The 20,923-nt window shown below is 36.6% G+C and overlaps 1 protein-coding gene across 2 annotated transcripts in view; it reads left to right on the top strand.

The window, feature by feature from the left end:
- Positions 1–20,923, top strand: part of LMTK2 (lemur tyrosine kinase 2) — a 44,509-nt gene that overhangs the window by 15,187 nt on the left and 8,399 nt on the right. For both annotated transcript variants that reach the window (XM_035339356.1, XM_035339357.1), the window contains exons 3-11: positions 522–666; positions 1,683–1,756; positions 2,262–2,380; positions 3,574–3,661; positions 12,130–12,263; positions 14,914–14,998; positions 15,636–15,757; positions 17,128–17,277; positions 17,515–20,410. In XM_035339356.1, coding sequence (XP_035195247.1) covers positions 522–666; positions 1,683–1,756; positions 2,262–2,380; positions 3,574–3,661; positions 12,130–12,263; positions 14,914–14,998; positions 15,636–15,757; positions 17,128–17,277; positions 17,515–20,410 — 3,813 coding nt within the window. The remainder of the gene's footprint in view (positions 1–521; positions 667–1,682; positions 1,757–2,261; positions 2,381–3,573; positions 3,662–12,129; positions 12,264–14,913; positions 14,999–15,635; positions 15,758–17,127; positions 17,278–17,514; positions 20,411–20,923) is intronic.

Here is a 20,923-nt window from a genome sequence, read left to right as displayed (position 1 = left end):
AAGATGTTCTTGGCAAATATTATTGAAGATGTATATCCAATATAGCAAATCTGTTGAGAAGGTGTTATCAGAGAACAGTTACTTTTGAAACATCAGTCATTGGTGTTTCTAGATTTGAGTTTTGCTCTCATTTCTGAGGAAAGGCCCTGAAAAACCCTCTGTATTTTTGATAAAGATAGTACTTGATGCTTTAATTCCATTAATCAGCAATAATTTGAAAATAAGGAATAAAAGTATAAAAAATCGGTCACTGTCAAGAAAAAATGAGCCTCTTTATCGTTGTTCATTCAGATAAAGTGCTTTAAAGACTATGGTTAATTTTTTTCAGCTTTTCAGATGGTTTCTTGTAATATTATCAGGTTATCTCACTTAAAAATAAAGCCCTTTGTAATGGGTCATATTTTACCTTCAGGTGGTTATTTTATTTTAGTCAAGTTCATGTATTCAGATAAGAAACTAAAATAAATGTATTAGCGTTATTTTTAATACACTAGTTTGAGTACTAATATTTTTTATTGCAGGAATTTGAAGATAACTTTGATGATGAAATAGATTTTACACCTCCAGCAGAAGATACTCCATCAGTTCAGTCTCCAGCAGAAGTTTTTACTCTTTCAGTTCCCAGTATTGCTTTACCAACTCCCTCCCAGTTTCCATCTCGTGCAGGTAAAATAGACTTTTTAAGTTTAACTGTTACACATTGAAATAAACTGAGTTAATTAATCCTACATTTTTGTAGGGTATAGTGTGAAATTTCTTAAAATATAGCTTAGAGCAGGTGCTATATATAGTAGCTTAAGAGACAAACTGGCTTAAATCTGTTTAGACTGCTTCGTTTATGTATCTACATACATAAAGGGTTTGAAATGCTCTAGGATGTCAGTGACTTCTACGCTTTAGTTGTCATCGTGGCTGAGTTGTCATTGGACTTAGGTCTTATTCTTAAATGGAAGCAAGAGTGAATCTCTTACTTGACAGCAGTGCTACTGTTTCAGCTGTATCCCTTTCTTAATATCACTGTAAGAGAGATAATGCTGCTGAATCTCTTCTATAGTATAGAGTCTACCATTGTTTCTGTCGATCCTCTGCCAAGATCCTTGTCTTGTTTTCTGTCCTTTGCCTCTCTATGTTCTTTATGCAAAGTATTTTTAGTTGGAAAATGACCTCCTTCCAGATGGTAGCTATAAGTAGGGCAGTTGAACTGAAGAGTAAAGCAGTCAACCCTTTTCTCTTAAAATGGTAACTCTATAACTATAAATGGTAAGATATAGATACAGTGAGTGTTTTGGTTTTTCTTCTGTTTACATAGAAATTTGTGTAAGTGGGTAATTTGCTATGCCCCAATGCAGTGTATGATGCACTTGTATTGGAATTAGATCTCAGCTTTTTTGCTTTCTTACTGAAATTTAAAGAGGTTTATGTGTCATAGAGACACATCTTTTGGGTGGGATGGGTATTCTGGTACAAATGGTTTAGAATCTGAGAAGTTTCTCTTGAATACTATTGTCACGTTACCTTCATACTTCATTATGTTCATAATACGTTTTGTTGTTTAGCCTGAATATATGTATATAAGTGGGAATAAATATTCTAGGAGCATGAATTGTTTCCTCAACGGTTGCATAACTTTGTCAATCTGAGTGGTTAGCTGCATGTAACATTTGTTTTGTTGTGTATAACAGATGGATCAAAGTCTCAAGTTGCGCGTCAGAGTCTAAACTACATCCAGGAAATTGGAAATGGCTGGTTTGGAAAGGTGAGAAGTTCTTTAATGTTGTAATACAGATTGAGTTTTCCTCCTAACTAACCAGACTAATCTATTTCCTTTAATATTATGCTCTTTATTTAAAAGAATTATAATAGCGTAAGAAAAGCTGTAGTTGAAATTGTTTGCTTGCATGCACTTTTTAAAGCTATGATTAGTGCTTCTTTAACTTAAATGCAATTTCTTATCAAAGCCTCTTACTATCTAGACATTTCACTTCCATGGGATTGAATTAATATGTTCCTGTTACTACCAATGCTTTCTAGGAAGAAACCTTAAATAAATAAATGGTCTTCACAAAAAGACATTTTCTGAAAGCTGATGTGTTGATCAATTGTCAAGATTTATTAAGTATGGGTGTTTGATTATCAAAGCTCTACATGTGTTAACAAGCCAGAAAATCTTCCATGCACCATGTTTTTAGCTCTTTTTTCCTTCGTAGAGAAACTCCAATTTATTTTCTGCTGATTTAATGACAATGGTAATTATTTTTCAGGTTCTGCTTGGAGAGATCTATACAGGCACTAGTGTGGCAAGAGTGATAGTGAAAGAGTTGAAGGCAAGTGCAGGTCTCAAGGAGCAAGAACAGTTTTTAAGAAGTGGAGAACCATACTAGTAAGTAAACCATAACTAGGCTACCTTAAACACTTTCATACTACTGCTTATGAGTTACAGAAATTTTTGTTTAGTGTTACTGTCTCTGCTTGCCTTCCCTTACAAATTAAATTATTTTCTTTAAGATATGAAATACAGACGATTCGAAGTGACAAAATACGAGTTTGCTTAGATACAAGCTCTTTGCTTAAATGTGTCTGGTAGTTATTTGTTCATGATTGGAAAACACGCTTGGTTTGGTTTATCAGATTTACTTCGGCAGCTGTTTGAAAAAATCCTGATGTAGCAAACTAGCATTATGTCTAGTTACTTGACTTTAAGAACTGAGGTTTAAATCCTCTAGTTTAATTTCCTACTGGAAGTAGGAGAACTGGCAACACTTTATCAGATGTACTTAAATTTCTTTAAAATTCCCCTATTCAAAAAAATGAACACAGCATAGTGCTAAAAACTAAACCAGTACAGGTAGCTTGCAATCAGGCATGTGCAAAAAAAAAAAAAAATAATCAGAATTTGTTTGGAACTACTTGCTTCTAGAAATGAGTCTTTGCCTACTAGAAAGGTATTTGATGTATTAAAGGTATTCTAATTTCTCTTCTCATGTTTTGAGTGGAATAGAGAGGAGTACAGTAGTTTACCAGCTATACTTTTGTGTGGCTTACCTTGCCTGAATATGCTATGGATGCTTTCTAATGTTCTAGTTACGTTTGCATATAGGCTTAAATTGTTGGCAGTTGTCAGAAGAAATTTCATACCTTCTGCTGCATTGGCACGAGTATTTTTAAAGCAATTTAGAAAAAGAAACTAATCTGGCAGGGAACTAGCCTGGCTAAAAAAAGGGTTTAGCTTTTAGCCAGATCAGTTCCTCAAACGTAGTTCACGAACCAGTTGCGTGTATGAACACTTATTTTCGGTATAAAGGGGTGGCGGTGGTGGGAAGATAGGTGTGACTTTTTTTTGTGGCTGTGCTGGTTCGGTTGTTTTAAGAGCCTCTGAGTTTCAGCCGCTCTTGATATGCTGCAGCAATACAAAGTAAAGGTGCAAAGGGAATCTATGGCTGGATACTCATGCCTTCTGTTCATGCCGCCCCAAATTATGTTTTGAGACTTACAATTGAGATTTCAGTGTGTTATGTTATACTGCAAATAACGTATGCTGTAATCTTTCTGACTTTAACTGTATTTTCACTCCAGCATTCTTCAGCATCCAAATGTTCTCCAGTGCATTGGGCAGTGTGTGGAAGCCATTCCTTACCTCCTAGTTTTTGAGTTCTGTGACTTGGTAAGTGTGTTTGTACAAAAGGCTGCAGTTATTTTTTTGTTGTGTAAATTTTATGTAGTATATTTACTGCCCTTCAGGCACAAAACTTTTCTTATTTTTCTTTTGGGGTATTTCTTTTTTTGAATAACCAGAATTTCAGAAAAGATACCTTTTTAACTTTAGAGACAGACTGCAGAAATGTTTTTTTTTTTTTTTTTTTTTTTTTAGAATTTACATGATGAATTAAAAAGAATTTATGTTCTTGTGGAATATTCTGAGGAAAAAAAAAACTAGTTCTTTCTTTGATATGATTTATTAGTGTCTTTCAGTCTAACTATGTCATGTAACAAGGAGGCTGGAAGGAAAAAGGATGCTTTTTATTGCAGTCCAGTATCATGCACGTGCTCAGTTTCATTCTAAATTTTACTTGCTGTCTCTGGAGCCTTAATTTGTTTTTAATACGACTTCTATGAAAATGTTAATTTAGGAAACTGAAAGAATTTCCTCCCTCCTGCCTCTTCCCCTCCAGTGTGCACAACTTTTACCTGTGCTGTGCAGCTAAAACGCACCAGTGGGCTAATCTCCAGAATCTGTAATGAGTGTGTTCCAACAGTTGGAGTTTTAAGTATCATCCTGTGCTCTTCCTGATCCTTTATGTTACTGTACTTCTATTATTCCTACTTTCTTATTCTTTTATCTCCCTCGTTCTTTCTCTTCCTGCCCCAGGCATATACCTGCTGTGCTTCCTGAACACCTAAAGAAATGCTAAGGGCACAGTGAAGGGTGTTCTCATTGCTTTCTGCTCTGTTGTTAGTGCCACAAAGGCCACAGAAGATAGGAAAGGTAGTTGCACAAAAACCTTGCTCAGCTACTGCATTCTTGAGCATGTGTTGGAATTTACATAAGCTTTGTGAGGAAGGAGGTGTTATGCATGTATGGAAACCTTGCCCTGTGCTCAGTACACACAGAATCTTAAGAAACTAAGATTTGGATGTGGCAATGGTCCCATGGTCTGGAAAGACTTGAATTGCTTTATTGTAGTGTAATACAATATTAAAAAAAAAAAAAGATACAAACGCAGAACTCCAGGTGGCTATCTAAATGTAGGCTTAATTAATGCTTTTAAGTCTGTTGTCTAGATATTAGTGAAAACTGTTGAGAAATGTCAAGGCAGAAGCGAACTCAGGAGTGTTGTGTTTTACCCACAGCAGGCAGCTCAGTACCATGCAGCTGCTCGCTCGCTCTCTCCAGGTGGGAAGGGAAGAGAATCAGAAAGGTAAAAGTGTGAGAACATGTGGGGTGAGATAAAAAGTTTACTAGGCAAAGCAAAAGCTGTGTGCACAAGCAAAGCAAAACAAATAATTCATTTTTTAATTCCCATCAACAGGCAGGTGTTCAGCTGCTTCCAGGACAGCAGGGCTCACCACCTGTAACAGTTTCTTGGGATGACAAAAACCATCCCTTTGAATGTCCCTCCCCCTTCCTCTCTGTACCCCATCTTTAATTACTGAGCATGACACAATGTAGTTTGGAATTTCCCTTTGATCAGGCTGGGTCACCTCTCCTGGCCGTGTCCCCTTGTGAACTTCTTGTGGACCCCCAGGCTTCTCGCTGGCAGGGCAGCACAAGAAGTGAAAATGACTTGGATCTACGTATACCCTGCTCTGCAACAGCTGAAACCATGGGTGTTATCACCTCTATTTTCATCAAAAAAACAAAATGCAGCCTTGTGTGAGCCTCTGCGCAGAAAATTGTTTCTGTCCCAGCCAAAATCATGACTTTGCAACTAAGAAGTCTTTAAGAAGTAAAAATAGTTTGTACTTATAAAATTCAATATAGTCCTTAACCTGCTTCACTACTACTGTATTTTCCTTTAAATCAGGTACACAAATACAGTTCTAGTTGCACCAGATGCCTCAGGTGATTTAAATAAAAGTGAACATGAACTTTGAGTTTTTTTTTGAGAAACATCAGTTAATTTGTGACCTTAAATAATCATATTTTTCATTACTGCTCTTTTGCTCAAATTTACTATCTGTGTTAAATTAAATAAATGTTGATAAAATCATTCTTTTTCTATATGGGAGAAAGGCCTGAACTTTTAAAATGATCAAAGTGAAATGTTCCATTCTTGGCTAAGAATGGAAAAGTGGTTGCCTAAGGTTAAGCAGATATTTTTTTTTCAATGTGCAGAAATGGAATACTTCTTGCTGATTTTAAACTTGCTATTCAAGTTGTAGTTTCTTTTAAAAGGACCCTTGAAAAAGAACTGTATTTTATAGACTTTGTTAGTAGATATACATCAAAATATTTAATCACGTTTAACTGCTGCCATGCTTTTAAATAGTTACATTTTTTAATCTCACTTTGGAGTAACTTTTAAAGATTGCCCTGCTTTAAGTATATATTAAAAAAAAATCCTTGTTTGCCTGATGATTAGAGACAAAAATTGTCATGGAAAGGATTTTACTTAAGGAAGTAAAATAGATTTTTACTTTAAGTGGGGGCAGTAAGCTTGACAGCCAAAATGGTATTTTTACAAATTTAAATGTAGTTAGGTAATTTCATTGGAATGGAGAATAAATGTCTGTGCTGACTTCTATTCCAACTGAACTAAAGCTTGTTTTTTAGAAAATTACATATTGTAGGGAGTTAAACATGACTTTCATACTGAAAGCCTGGCTCACTTGAGGACTTCTTACTTGATAGGGAGAGCTGAGTATGTTGTAGAGATCATAGTATTTTATTCATTGTGCACACAAATATACAGGGGCTAGGCAGACAAAACAGTATTCATTGTAAGTAGTTGCATGCAGCGATTGAGATGAGCACACTGTTAGCTCAGTTATTGCTGTGTCACTAATTTCTGCTGTAGTCCTAGGGCCTAATGTGGGAGGGAGCAATATTGAAGTGAGGGGAGAAGAGAGACATGATGAGGGGAGAAATGTCAAAGAAGCCAGACGGCACCATTTGGAAGAGAAAGTATGACCAGATAGCTTCCTTTAGTAGTTCCTTGGTTTTAGTAGACTTACAGCAGGCTAATACTCTAGAAGTTATTTTTAATACGGTGGCTGGAATGGCAGTTACTTGGGTTTCTCAGGGCTTTAGTAAGTAATGCCAAAAGGTGGTAGGTTATTTTGTACCTTTTTTTCTGAAATTAGGTAACAGTGAGTGAGGAGGTGCTTCCAAAACATGCCAATTTCAAATTCTTCAGTAGAAAGACTGTAGAAAGGATGCAGTTGAAGTGGTTGGCTGAAGTCTTTAGTGTCTGTGGTGGCTGCTTGTTGTTCGTGTAGGAAGGATGGCAAATGTTGCTGTTTTGCTGGTATTAGTATAATGCTGTGCGTTGTGTTCAACAAAGAATAAAGTTGTTGTGATCTGTGTTACTTATGTGGTTAAGAGTGAGATAGCTATTAAGTGACAAATAGGGCGGCTGTATTGGATAGGAAGTATTATCTTTATATGTCAAGTTCTTTTGTTCTTTTTTTTTTTTTCATTTGTGCAGATTCCACTTTGCAAGTTTGTATATAAAGTAATGAAAAGTGTGGCTGGTCTACTGACAAAGACCATATAGAGGATACAGAGGATGTTTTCTTCACATGCCCTCAAAATTATAGCATATTGCAGTATCTCCCCCTTTTGCAACTTCTAATAGGATTCATGGGCCCTTTATAGGGCCTTTTGACCTTGCCTTGCCTGCTCAGGCAGCCCTGTTGGATTATCAGTTTCCAGGTTCCTTGGCACTGAAAGGTCTTGGTCAGAGGCACTGGAAACTAGTGCAGAGGTACCAGAGCCAACTGTCACTGGAGTGGAACTGAGTGTCATGTGGGCTAAATTACTTGTTTGCCTGGCCATATAAACTATTTACACACTTCTGTTACACAATGTTGTAAACACAGCGATTATATTTGCTAGCATTTGGCCTGTTTTGTAGTGTAATCCAACTTGCTGTGTGTCCCTTGCTTTAAAGAACTGGGCAAGAAGCAAGGGAGGTCAGTTGCATGTAAGTCCTCGAAAGACTTATATTTTAATTTTACTTTGCCTCTGTTACAACTGTTTAAATTCTTTAACAGGTAAATACAAAATAAAATGGTCAATAAGTCCTTAAAAGATCCTGCATTAGTTTGTTTAGTATGTTAGAGGTCTTCTATGAATAGCTAACTGGCCACTGTTAAAAGCTGTAGAATGGTGCCAGGTTAAAAATAGTGGTAGCTGGCTTATTAACTTCAACGTATTAGTCAGTCCTGTGTGGCCAGCATTTTGTCAGCACAGCAACTCTTCTAGTAGTTTGACATAATTTAGGAGTAAAGGAAAGTTATTCAAATGTGGAAGTAGCATCTATATGGTGAGAGTGATTTGCCTATCAGATAGTTCTTGAAGAAGTTTCTTATATCTTGCAATTCCCTGAGCAGATGAGATCAGCAGGACGCAGTGTTCGCCCAGAATGCCCTGTAGCTTGCTGCAGGGATGTAGTTGTTAGTGGAAGGGGTCTGCCTGCAGTGGTTGCTTATTTCTTATTTGGCCTTTTTCTGATTACTGCCACTTGAAAACATTATCTTAAAATAAAATAAAAATCTTTGAAATGAAAACTTGTTAACCAAAGCATTCAACAAATCAGTTTAATAATCGTAGTTAATAACAATGAAAGGCAAATACTACATATATCAATAATATGTAGTTTTAAAGAGAAAAAATGGGAGGTTGACAGTACATGGCAGCTCCAGAAATCATGTCTCTTGGGTTCAAACACTTCTTATTCTCAGAAATGTTTAATATTTCTTACTTACATATGCCTAAACAACTTTCTAATGGTATAAGGGGTCCATACCATACACCACTTGAGGTATTTTAACAGTGGTGATGTTGGGTACATATATGGTGAAGCAATGTTGAAGCAGGGAGGTAGGGGTAGTATTTTTAGTTTTCTTAATTATGTGGTATTATGTGACTTGGCAGGTAGCTTTCCAACTTGGTAGAAAGTGTTGAGTGGACATAATTTGGTAACCTCTTTACGCTTCTCAAGCACTGTCAGTACCTTCTTGTTTAAAAAGTCACATCAGCAGTTTGGGTGTTCTTATGGACCAAATGTGGAATTTCTGCAAAGCAGAAAGTTACAGAATTCTGCAGATAAATATGCCCCTGACTTCTGGTTGTTAGAGGAGAAAATAAAATTAAGACTTATTTACAAAGAAGGCTGAACTGATCCTGACTAGAACTGAGAGAGGTGGGAGGAAAGGTAAAAATCTAGTTCTTCACAGATTCCTGGGAGAAAAGGGATAGGCAGTGGCAGAACAAGTTGGAGAAAAAGTGGAGCCTTCTTTAAGCATGATTACCGAGCTTTTTATTTTCAGGTGTCTGAGCAGTGAATTTTGCAGAACTGTGTTCCCCCTGACATGTGTAAGTTTTGATACTTAAAAAGCTCTGCATTAAAAAAAACTGTCCAATAAAGAGTCATTTGTGGCTCAAAATTGGGAATACTATTGATGTGTCACTACCGTCTGTTTGTAGACAGGGAGGCATCATAGGATAATTCAAGCTGGAAGGGACCTCAGTAGGTCTTCAGTTCAACCTCCTGCTCAAAGCAGCCTCAGCCTGGGGGCAGACCGGGTTGCTCAGGGCTTTGGCCAGGTGGGTCTTTGAAAACATCCAAGAGTGGAAACTGCATGGCTTATCTGGGCAACCTGCTCTGCTGCTCAGGCGTCCTTACCAGGAAAACATTTTTCCTTTTGCTTAGACTGAACTTCTGTTTTGACTTATGCCTGTCATTTCATCCTTCTGCCATGCTCTGCGGTGAAGAGTTGGCTCAGCCTTCATAGCTTTATAAATACTGGACAGCTGCTATCAGGTGCCCCTGCAGTTTTTCCTTCTCCAGGCTGAATTAGCCAGGGTGAACTGTTCTGATCCCCTGACAGTCTTGGTGATGCTCTACTGAACTTGTTCCAGTCTCTCTCTTGTTCTGGGGCAGCCACTACTGGATACAGGATCTAAATGTGGTGTAACAAACATGGGGGAGAAGGGAGTAATTCTTTCCTTGGTCTCCTGGCTATGGTCCTATTGATACAGCCCAGGATGCTGCTTGCAGTTTTGCTTCCAGGGAGTACAGGTGCTTGATGTTCAACATACTGTCTACCAAGATCCCTGGGTCCCCTTTTGCAGAGCTGCTGTCCAACTGGTCGGTCCTCAGTCTGTATTGTTGCAAGGGTTTTTCTTCTTTCCAGGTGTAAGACTTCACATTTATCTTTGTAGAATTTCGTGAGGTTTCAGTTGGCCCCTTCTTCAAGCCTGCCCAGTTCCATCTGCATGTCAGTCCAGCACTAGAGTGCATTCATTGATATGAAGTAATGTCCTCTTAAACCAGTACCAAAAAAAACCCACAACGGCTATATTTTAACTTTGATTGTTGCTATTAATAGGATGAGGAAAACAGAGCCAGTGGTGTTCAAGATGCTGGATTTAATACAACTTGCATTTCCTATAAAAATGTGTCTACATGAATTATTTACTAAACAAGGGAATTATTTACTAAATAAAGGATACCACATAGCACTGCTGTTACTAAGGCTTTTAAAAATTAAAAAGCAATTCCTTGGCACATTTCAGGCATCTTAAGAACTTAATCCACCTGGGACAAACTGTGAGTAACCAGTTGCTGTTTCAAGGGATGACAGCAGTTTCACAGGATAGTTTGACTTTGTACAGCAGCATGCTGCCATCTAGAGTCAGTTAAACTGGATTTTTGTACTTCATTAGGCTATGCAATTGGGAATCTGTGATACGGACGCTGTTCATTTTGTAGTTCTTCAGAATTCTGTTCTGGTTAATCTGCTCTGGCAAGGCAGAAAGGGAAGTATGCGTTTGTGTTTATACACATGTATGAGTCAGAGTGATATTAAAGCTGTACTTGCAAGTCATAATAACCTTTATGGAGACGTTTTTCTAAAAAAAACACAATTCTGTAGGATGCAAATACTTAAATGTTGCCTAATTAGTAGCTGAAAACAGGATAAAGAGAATGTAATGAAGGTTTCTACAATATCAAAGTCTTAGAGCTTATACATTTTTTGTTACAGAGTGGTATTAGCTCTACCTACTAGCTCTGTAGCTTAAGTACTATGTATAAAGCAGATGAAGATAGAATAGTTGCTTGCAAGTACTGTAGGATCTGTTCATGTTTTAAACAAATTAAAATTGTTTTATGTAGGAGTAGTGTCTGCTTTTTAGCAGACTGTCCATCCCATTTCTTATTTTAATAAATACTGTAACTCAGATTTGTGACTCTCCAGTCAATTAGTTCTCAGGTATCACTGCATTGTTAGATGTCTGTGTGATGCGTTGCAATCTACCACTTGAATTAAGAGAACTGTACACTGTCACTTTTAATTAGCCGTATTAAGGAGAAATGAGATGCTTTAGTTACAGCTTTGTGATGTCTGGAACACCAGAGGAACAGAAGTTTAGCAATCTTTTGTTCTTTTCTGAAGATAACACTTTTTAGGCAGTGCAAAGACTGCTGCCTTGTCTGTTCAATCTCAGACTTCTCTTCAGCCTTCTTCCTGGTCCAAGGTTTAGGCATGGTTGGTGTCTACGGTTATAGCCCAGTATGTTACGCTGGTGAAATAAGTTGTGATGTAATGTATTGTGCAGTCTTGATACAATTAATTTTCTTCAAAAAACAAATTCTGAAATCTTTTTGTAAACTTGCAGGAAGACTACAATTTAAATAATAAAAATACAGAAGCTGTAGGTTAAAAGTAATGTGCAAGTGAAAGTAAGAACAGTGGCATAAGAAACTTGTTCTCTTACCTTTCTTGGATTCTCCTACACAGGAAAAGCAAGACTAGAAGATGCTTGACAACTCCCAGTTATTTTTCCATTTGTTTCAAAGCTGTTTTTTTTTTTTTTTTTTTTTCTTGGTAATTTATGGAGGCTTGTAAGTTGTATCGATGCTGATCAGCAGTGCCTAGGTTCAACAAAACTGCTGCCATCCTTTGGTGCCTGAATGATGGGAGTGGGCTGTATTATTGTGGTCTTTTAATATCCAAATCTCTGGTGAGCTGACAATGTCTAAAACAGTTTTCTGTGATCTCTTCCTTCCATCCCCTTGCATGTGCCAGAGAGACAACTGCTGATTGGGAGCACTTGAAACTGATTACACTTAAAAAAAAAAAACCAAACTCATCACATTTTTAATGGAAAGTATTATTGTATGACAGTTATGTTTTATGTGGCAGTATGATTTAGATTGTTAACTCCTAAATGATGTGATTAAAAAAACCTTACAAGGACAATACCGTATGCCTTGGATGACTTCTTATACAAGTGATGACTGAAACTTAAGGAGATTCTTTATTAAGCACAAATCTATTTATAACTAGTGCTAACCTTGTTCACTGGTAAATAAGTAACGTAGGTAGTTAGCTGGCTCTTTATAAAGTATTTTTTAGATTCACCTAACATACAAGGCTAAGTATTTTCAACTTCTTTTACAGGGTGACCTAAAAACTTATATTTGCAATGAGCAGGACCACATTAAAGGAGATTCACAAATAATGCTGCTACAGAGAATGGCATGTGAGATTGCTGCTGGACTTGCTGTAATGCATAAGCATAATTTTGTGCATAGGTATGTTTTCCAGATAAGTTACTCTTTGCTATGGTGCACTCCAAAATTCATGTAGGTGTTTTTTCATTCAAATCGGCACATTTTAAAGACACTAGTTTAATAAACTTTAATCTAATTTACATATCCTGTGTCAGGAAGGTGTGATGCTTATGAAGATACTAATTTAATTGCAGTGATATGGTCTTAAAGTCCTTGTGCAACTGTAAGCTGATCACCTACTTCTTAGGTGATCTACAGACTGTAGAACACAGCCTACAGCTAGGCCAATCCAAGAGACGTAGTTGTTTAATTCTTGCACAAGTTACGTTTGTTTTGTTGGGGGTATGTGTGTTAGGGTTTGGGGGGATGAAACTAAAATTTTGTTAGAATCAACCTTTTGTACTGTATTTTTATACATCACAGCAACTTAGAATTTTTGGTAGTCCATTATCTTTGTTATTAAAAATGGGAAAAAAAAGTTGTCGTTCATTTAATATGTTAAGGGAGAAGCTGACTTAAATTGGAAAACCTGACAGAAGTAGGTGATCTCTCACTAAGGCATTGTTTATCTTCAGTGTCTCTTAATTTTCAGTAATGGAGCTAGTCAGATCATAATGGGAGAACAATTTCATTTTAGTGGGGGGGGGGAAGCCTGCATTTTTTTATTTTAATAAAAGATGATGCAGTTACTTCTGAAACCATTGCAGTAGTTTTAAAAGGTAAGAAAAAATACAGTCATGAAACTCATTGCTCTGAACTTTACAATTAAAGAAAAATATTTTTTTTTGGTCAAAGTTGTTAAGGAACTGGAGACAACAACCTTAGACTTCTAATGCTATATTACAGTACTTGCTCCCCAGACGTGGCATACCTGATGATATATCTCAGGATAGTTTATTCTCTGTGTGTGTTTATTGGGTCAGTCTGTTCTTTGCTGTAGAAGCAGCACTTGCATCATCTCTTTCAGCATGTTAGGAACTTGCCGGTCAATGCATTGTACTACTTTGAGAAAGCAGAGACCTTGCGTTCAGGGAGAAGGTGAACTATTAAACTTCAGTCTTAAAATGTGCATGTGTAAAACAAAACCCTAAGCAACACCCCAACCCTAGACTCAGCTGCTGCCAGATAAGCAGAGCTTTTACCCTGTTTAACAATTTCAAGTTACTTGAAGGTAGTACCAGTTGTAACTTCTAAACTGAGTGATCACTGTTTCTTGTATTGCAGCAATGTGGCTTTGTAGGTATTAAATTTAACAGTATGTTTTCAGTGAAATACAGTTAAACTTGATAAATAATTATTCTTTGGATCAGCAGAATTACCAATGTAAATGTTTACTTCTAGCAGCACTATCCTGATGCTGTCAGAGTAAGTGGTAAAGCTCCAGCATCAGTGATTTTGTTGATAGTGGTAAATTCTAGCAGCTAAACTTTATCTTCTCTTCTGGGATATTTATTTAAATAGTATAATACAAGTTGGAAAGCTTTGGAGCGTACTCGAAGGTTACAAATGTTTCTGACCCATGAGGTTCAACAGTTCTCAAAGGGGGAAAAAAACCTTACCCTTTCGAAGTAGGGAAATTGTGTGGTTTTCAGACCATCTAAACTTCAGAGACTACTTTTCTTAAATCTCCACAGAAGCAATGGTAGAATTCTTCCAGTGCACTTAATTGCCTAGTACCCTTCTGTGGAACTGAGAAGCAAAATATTTGAGCAATTAGCATGTGGAACTCTGCTGTCATGGCTATGGTTTCATAGTAAGCATGCAATTTCATTAAACTTGCATAGATTTCTGAGTTTGCACAGTTTTCTAAAAAAGCTTCTTGCTATTATTCCAGCAACACTCCTGGCTATGATTACTTGTCTGGTTTATAGTGGAAACTGGAAATGTATATTCAAGAGCTTTTTGTTTCCTTAATTAAAGGAACTTTTATGAAATACATGATTTCTTCTGATGGTCTTTCTCAAAGACTATGTATAGTTCTAGTTCAAATGTAATGTTTCAAATGTGGTTTTGTTATTTAGAGGAACTTATTTGTGCGTGTAATATACTACTAGTTGCTTAGTACAATGAAGAGTGTTTGAACAACAGTGTTTGCAGGATTCTAGTGAGATTGGGAATCGATTGTTTATGTATTTTTTAAAAAAAACTTGATGCAAATCCAAGCAACAGAAGAACTATCTTCACATTTAGTTTAATCAAAATTGTACTTTTGAAATGAATCTCCCTATTGTTGCCAGTTACTGTGCCTGGGCTTATATTATGAGTTGATCTTCTGGAGTGATCTTCGGGTTAATTATATCCAAAGAGGATCAGAGAGGTAGCTTCAGATGCATGCCTAACTTGCTTCAGCTTTTAGGAGCCTTTTGTGGTCTATGGAACCAGGCTACAGCTCATCTGAATAAAATTACTGAAGTGTATGTATATAGCGTGGATGTTGAATCCTTAGCGCTAGTTACCGATCTGCTCCTGCCACTTGCTACTGTAACCTGTAAACGTGCATTTTTTTTGTAAATATGTATATTTATTTTTATAAAATTTTGTGGCTTTTTTTAGTTGATGCTTCAAGCCGTGGTCTGACTCTTCTGAATGGTGCTTCTTCTTTTAACCCACTTGTCTTATTTTTAATTGAAGACTTTGTTTGTTCTTACTATTTATTTGTTTGCCTTTGCAGTGACTTGGCCTTACGAAATTGCTTTCTTACATCTGATTTAAATGTCAAAGTAGGAGATTATGGTATAGGATTCAGTAGATACAAGGTAAGTTAATTGGTAATGTACTTAAAAAAAAAATATGAAGGATTTGAAAGCCTGAGATTATAACTAGCATATTACAAGGTTATGAACTGATCCCAGGTAGTCCTTTTGATTTTTCTGCATAGTGAACTTCTCAGAGTAACGGGCAAAGAACTGTAGCAAGGTCATGTAATGGAATAAACGATCTTTCCAGAAATGGAGTTCCTGCTTATAGAAGTTTCTGGTTAAATTTGTTTGTCATATATGCAGTAGCCCTAAAATAATAATGGCAGGTGTTATGCAAAAAATTAAATTGAATGTTCTAAGAAAGGAAAAATGCTATCAAATTGCCTAGTGAAAATATTTTAAATACTTAAATATACCAAGAAAGTGAAAAATGCAAAGTGTTCATTTAAGTTTTGAGTACCAAACATTAAACAAGAAATTGATATTCAATTTTCTTGTATACAAGAAATGGACTTCTTGAATGCCTTTTTTCTGTAGCATTAATCTCATTTTACCAAAGTAGAGGAGAATACTTTTTTAATTCTCATTATACACATAGTGATCACATGAAAACAGATTAGGGAAAAAAAACATTGTCAGCTTCTGGAAGTTGTCCCGGTGTTTGTTCAGTCTTGTTTTGTTGTTAATAATATAGGAAGATTATATTGAGACAGATGAGAAGAAACTTGTTCCTCTTCGATGGACTGCACCTGAGTTAATAACAAGTTTTCAAGACAGACTGTTATCAGCAGAGCAAAATAAATACAGTAACATATGGTATGTAGTAAATAATAAAATAGTTTGTGAGATATTTTGGAATACATTTTCAAATGTTACATAAAGGAGTAAATATTTATTGTTGAATATTGGCCTGATGCACTGCTTTTTTATTTTATCAGATGCACAGTAGGTTAATCTCTACAAATCTGCAACTGTATCTTGCTTTGGAAAGTTGCCTAAAAATTTGTTGCAAGAACAATTAGATTAAGAGAAATGTATAGCAGAAGAATAGATGTTTATATTAATAAAACATTACTTCATTTGCCAAAGTCCTTCAAATTTTTATAAAGGAAGGTAAATTTTTTCATTAGGAGCTGTGGATGATAGAAAACTAAATCTTGAGGTAGATGCCACTAGAATCCCATTGAGGTTAGTCTCTGCTACCACATAGCTTATAGAGAGAGACTAGGGAAACCCTTGAACTTTTTTGAAGTTGCCAAGTTCCACCTCAGTTCTCAAGTCCAGGAAAATTTGGATAAAATGGAAATTGAGGCTTAGGTTACCATTTCCAAAAACATTGTAGCTAACTTCCTGCTTTAATGTTTTACGGGTATTGAATAATAAACTAGGTTTTATTTGTTAATGTAAAACAAGGTTCGCAAAAAGTGAGATTGATAGAAATGATTTAAATACTGTCTTCCTTGTATCCTTCAAGCAGAGTTCCTCAAATCATACCGTTCATCTAAACTACCAGCAGCCAGAGTCTTAAGCATTCCTAATTGAACTTTAGTGCCTTTTATGCAAAGCTTCTTTGACTAGGTTTGGACTGGATGATTCCAGAGATGCATTCTGATCTAAATTATTCTATGGTAATAGAATTGACTTTGTATTTTGGGCAAGAAAAGGTTGCCTAAAGATCTGGATCAGCTCTGAGCACTGAAAATGTGATCAGTGTTGTATGTCATACGTATACAGCACTGAGCAAAAACAAGGCTTCTGAGTACTTCAGCTTAAAAATACTAATTTAAAGAAGTCGGAAACAAATGAGTTTTCTAGTGGTTTGACTCACGAGTGCAGTTTTGTCCAACAGTAGTCTTTAGTGAAGCCACAGTTTTTTTTTCCTCTTGTTTCTCTGTTTTAAAAAGGCATTTTCTACTTTTCTTTAATATGCAGGAGTTTCTTCCATAGATAAGTCACTTGAGTCCTCATTTTGTTACCTTCATTGGCGCTGGGTTTCAAAGAACTCTGTTTTTGAGGCTTTTAGCGTTCTGTCAAGCACACTTGAAATGGATTAACGGATTCTGAAATTATTATGGTGCAATGGGATAGTGACATTTTGTGGTTCCTGCCTGTTCTTGCAAAATCCTTATTTTCTTGAGAGCAGCTTAGTTCTTAGAACGTACAGTCATTTTGCTGGTCTTTTTTAGGTCCCTGGGTGTAACGCTGTGGGAGCTGTTTGAGAATGCTGCTCAGCCTTACTCAGAATTCTCTGACAGGGAAGTCCTAACCCATGTCATCAAGGAGAAGCAGATTAAACTTTTTAAGCCACATCTGGAGCAGCCATACTCTGATAGATGGTAAACTTTTATTATTATTTAAAGCTGCTGAGTATGTTTTTCATATTACCCATTTCTCTTAAAAATACACTGAAATTAAATGTTTCTGGCAAAGTCACTGTACAGAAAATGAATAGTTGCTATAGATGGAAATTCCTGCCAGTAATACTGCTGTTTTTTTTTAGTATTTAGGTACCTGATTTTTATAAAATCCTTTTCCTTGTGGAACCTATTTAAAGGTGTTTCTTACTTCTATAGGTATGAAGTTCTGCAGTTCTGCTGGCTACCTCCAGAAAAGAGACCAACAGCAGAAGAAGTGCATAGACTTTTAACTTACCTTCGCATGCAAAGCCAAAGGGACTCAGAGATTGATTTTGAACAGCAGTGGAATGCTCTTAAACCAAACACGTCAAATAGAGAAACAAATAATTCTGCATTTCCAATCTTAGATCACTTTACAGGAGATAGACTTAGCCATGAAATGGAGGAAGTTCTTACTGTAACTGAAACAAGCCAGGGTCTCAGCTTTGAATATATCTGGGAGGCAGCTAAACATGATCATTTTGATGAGTGTGGTCGTGTGAATACTGATGAAGCAATGGCATACACAAGTATTTTCTTTCCCGTGGAGGTTTTTGAGAGATCACTTTCAGAGCAAGGGCCAGGAGCACAGGATGGAAGTGGTCAGGAAGCATCGCTTGCCGTTCCTGGGGTGCTACCTGTGTTTGATGCACACAAACTTTCTGTTGGAAATGACTACTATATCCAGTTAGAGGAAAAAGGTAGTGGCTGCAGCATGAATTTTGATAACCAATCAGTTGTACTAACTACAGAAGTTGATCAAGAAGCTGTTCAAGAAAAAAGTTCTCATTTCATGGTTCTCAGGGATCTTGATGTTGAAGAATCTAGCACTGATGGGGACTTCTTCCACTACAATACAGATCCTAAAGAGGACTTTTTGCCTACTAATAGTAGTCCAGAAAGTCCTTTCCAGAATATATTTAATGACATGAACAGATCAGAAGAAATAACAAACAGAAAAATACTTGGTTTTGCTGAAACAAATGATATTCCTAAAGACTTTAAACTGACTGTTTTAAATTCAAATACAGATGTTACAAATGTCACAGGCTTTGCTGAGAAAGAGCATTCTAGTCATGTTTCTGAAAACAAAACAGTTTCCTTAGGTGAAAATACTTCTAACCAGTCTGACTTAGTAACTTTAGAAGAACTTTCTGATAACTTCTTATTTCTTCAAGAGAAAAACTTATTAACAGGGATATTGTCTAACAAAACCAGCAGTGATTTCGGGCAAAAACCAGAAACTGTTCTAAAAAGTATGTTGGAAATCTCGCATAGAAACTCTGTAGAGCCTGAGCCTGTGTTGGCTGAAAATGCACAGGTCTTTTCTTTAGTATGTGAAAATCTTGGAACCATGAAAGATGAAAATTGTAATCCAGTAACAATGGATAAAGATACGAATTCTCAGACGACTGTAGAGATGCAGGCATCCTCTAGTCCGTCTGCAGCCTATAAGTTGCATGATAAATATGCAAATCTTCCTTATTTGAAGGATGAGGGAAAACTTTCAAATGTGGAAGTCAACCAAGTCTTGTCCTGTAACACTGATACTCTTTGTCAAGAAGAGCTGTCCAGTAATACAAAAAACAATGTTGGAAACGATCCATATTATGGTGTTGCTGTTAAAACAAATGGGAGTGATGTACAAATGAAACAGGGAATACTTTCCAAGTCTGAAGTAGCTTTTAATAGGGAAAAATCCAATCAGGAAGATACAGAAAGAAACTTGGAAAGTAATTCTCCCATATTAAAAAAGGATGATTTGTCAGAAGAAAGACAAGAAACATTAAATCATTTTGAGAATTGTAAGGATGTTCCAGAAGAGGTGACCTTAATTTCTGTTGCTACTTCAGATTGCACAAGTCAGGATAGTCTTTTGGAAGACAGCCCATCTCCTGTACAGACTGTAGAACAAGCCTTAGAGACACCTGACTCTTTGGATTCGTTAGATGTAAATGAGGTTTTAGAATCTTTACAGGCTCAAAGTCATCAGAAACTTTTACCGCCTGATAAGCCTGCTGACAGTGGCTATGAAACAGAGAATCTGGAGTCTCCGGAATGGACTTCCCATATTACTGTTGAGGATGCTTCTAATGCAGATACTGGTAACTGTGGTGTCAGTGAGAGCAATGCCAATGATTTACCTTCTAATCCAGTCATAATTGTTTCAGAAGCAGCAGCTTGTTTAGATGCAGTAAATAATTTTGAAATAGCCCCAGAGGTTTTTGTGGGTGGGAATCAGAACTCCTATAGAGACTCTGCCTATTTCTCTGATAATGATTCTGAGCCAGATAAAAAAACGGAAGAGACTGTAAATCTATCAAGAGAGGCTACGTGTATCACTTCTGCAAATAGAGGAGAGAATAATTCTAAAAAGGATTATTGTTCTGAAGAGAGAGAGCAAAAGCATGACCTAAGAAATTACCAGGATACCAGTAATCAAAGTACAAAACCAGAACTGAATCACGAGATAGAAATACAAGAGATGGATGTAAGGATACAGAGGTGTCCTGACGAGTGGACTGAGGCAACTCTGAATTCCCTGGAAATATCAATGGAAAATAACCTAAGGGATGAAATAAAGCTGTCGGAGTCTTCCCATAAAAGTGTCTCTTGTGTTGGCACTAATACTTCAGAACTTTTTTCACACAGAGACTTGAAGTCTGTGCATAACATACACAATCCTTTAGACTCAAGTAACAGTGAGAAGTCCTTCTATCATGTTGAAGGACAAAAGTTGAAAGAGCCAGATATTGAAGGAAAATACCTTGGCAAACTTGATGTTTCTGGAATGCTTGATTTAGAAGATGGCGATGATGCGGATGAGGAAGATGAAAACAGTGATTCTGAGGATGACATGAGGACTTTTCATATGCATAGTCTGAGTTCTGACAGTGAAGATGAAACTGTTCATCAAGTACCTGAGATACTTACTGACAAGGATGATGGAAAGCATCTGAGGAGCTTGTTGAAACTTCCGAAACCACTTAACGAAAGGCAACGTGAGCACTGGAAAAACGAGAAAAAGGCTGTAACTTTCTTTGATGATGTCACGGTCTATTTGTTTGATCAGGTATCCTTTTTTAATTACCAAGTAAAGTGTTTTTTTTTGTTTTTTTTTTTTTTAAACAAGACATGGTAAATAACTTACCAGTATGTATGGGCACATAATTACAAGATCACTTTCTTGTCTTGGCATCTTGTTTGTGATGTTTGTATTCTCTATGTAAAGAAACTTTTTTCTTGGTTAGGTGCAGTTTTGTGTTGATGGGAGAATAGCAGCAGGGACTTGAAGTGTAGTTTTGCTGTGGACAGGGTTGCTTGCCAAGTCCTGAATTTCCACTGCTTTTGGAACCTTGACTGTGTATGCACTGGATGAAACCTGGTTTTTAGTGATGTTTTACTGATGCATGTAAGCTGTATTGAATTTGAGTGAGAGACAGCATTATGGACCAAATTTAGTTAATAATTTTATTTATCAGAATGTTGTTGTAACTTTATAGAAGTGGTTTACCTATCTGTTTATATGAATTTGAGGACTTAAGGCTTAAGTTCAAATGTCTTTATAATAAAAATAAAAACTGAG

This window comes from Oxyura jamaicensis, chromosome 14 (assembly GCF_011077185.1).
Source record: "Oxyura jamaicensis isolate SHBP4307 breed ruddy duck chromosome 14, BPBGC_Ojam_1.0, whole genome shotgun sequence".
In the NCBI taxonomy this organism is placed as follows: Eukaryota; Metazoa; Chordata; class Aves; order Anseriformes; family Anatidae; genus Oxyura; species Oxyura jamaicensis.
The sequence above is the reverse complement of the archived record's forward strand: the minus strand, read 5'-3'. Positions and strand labels throughout refer to the sequence as shown.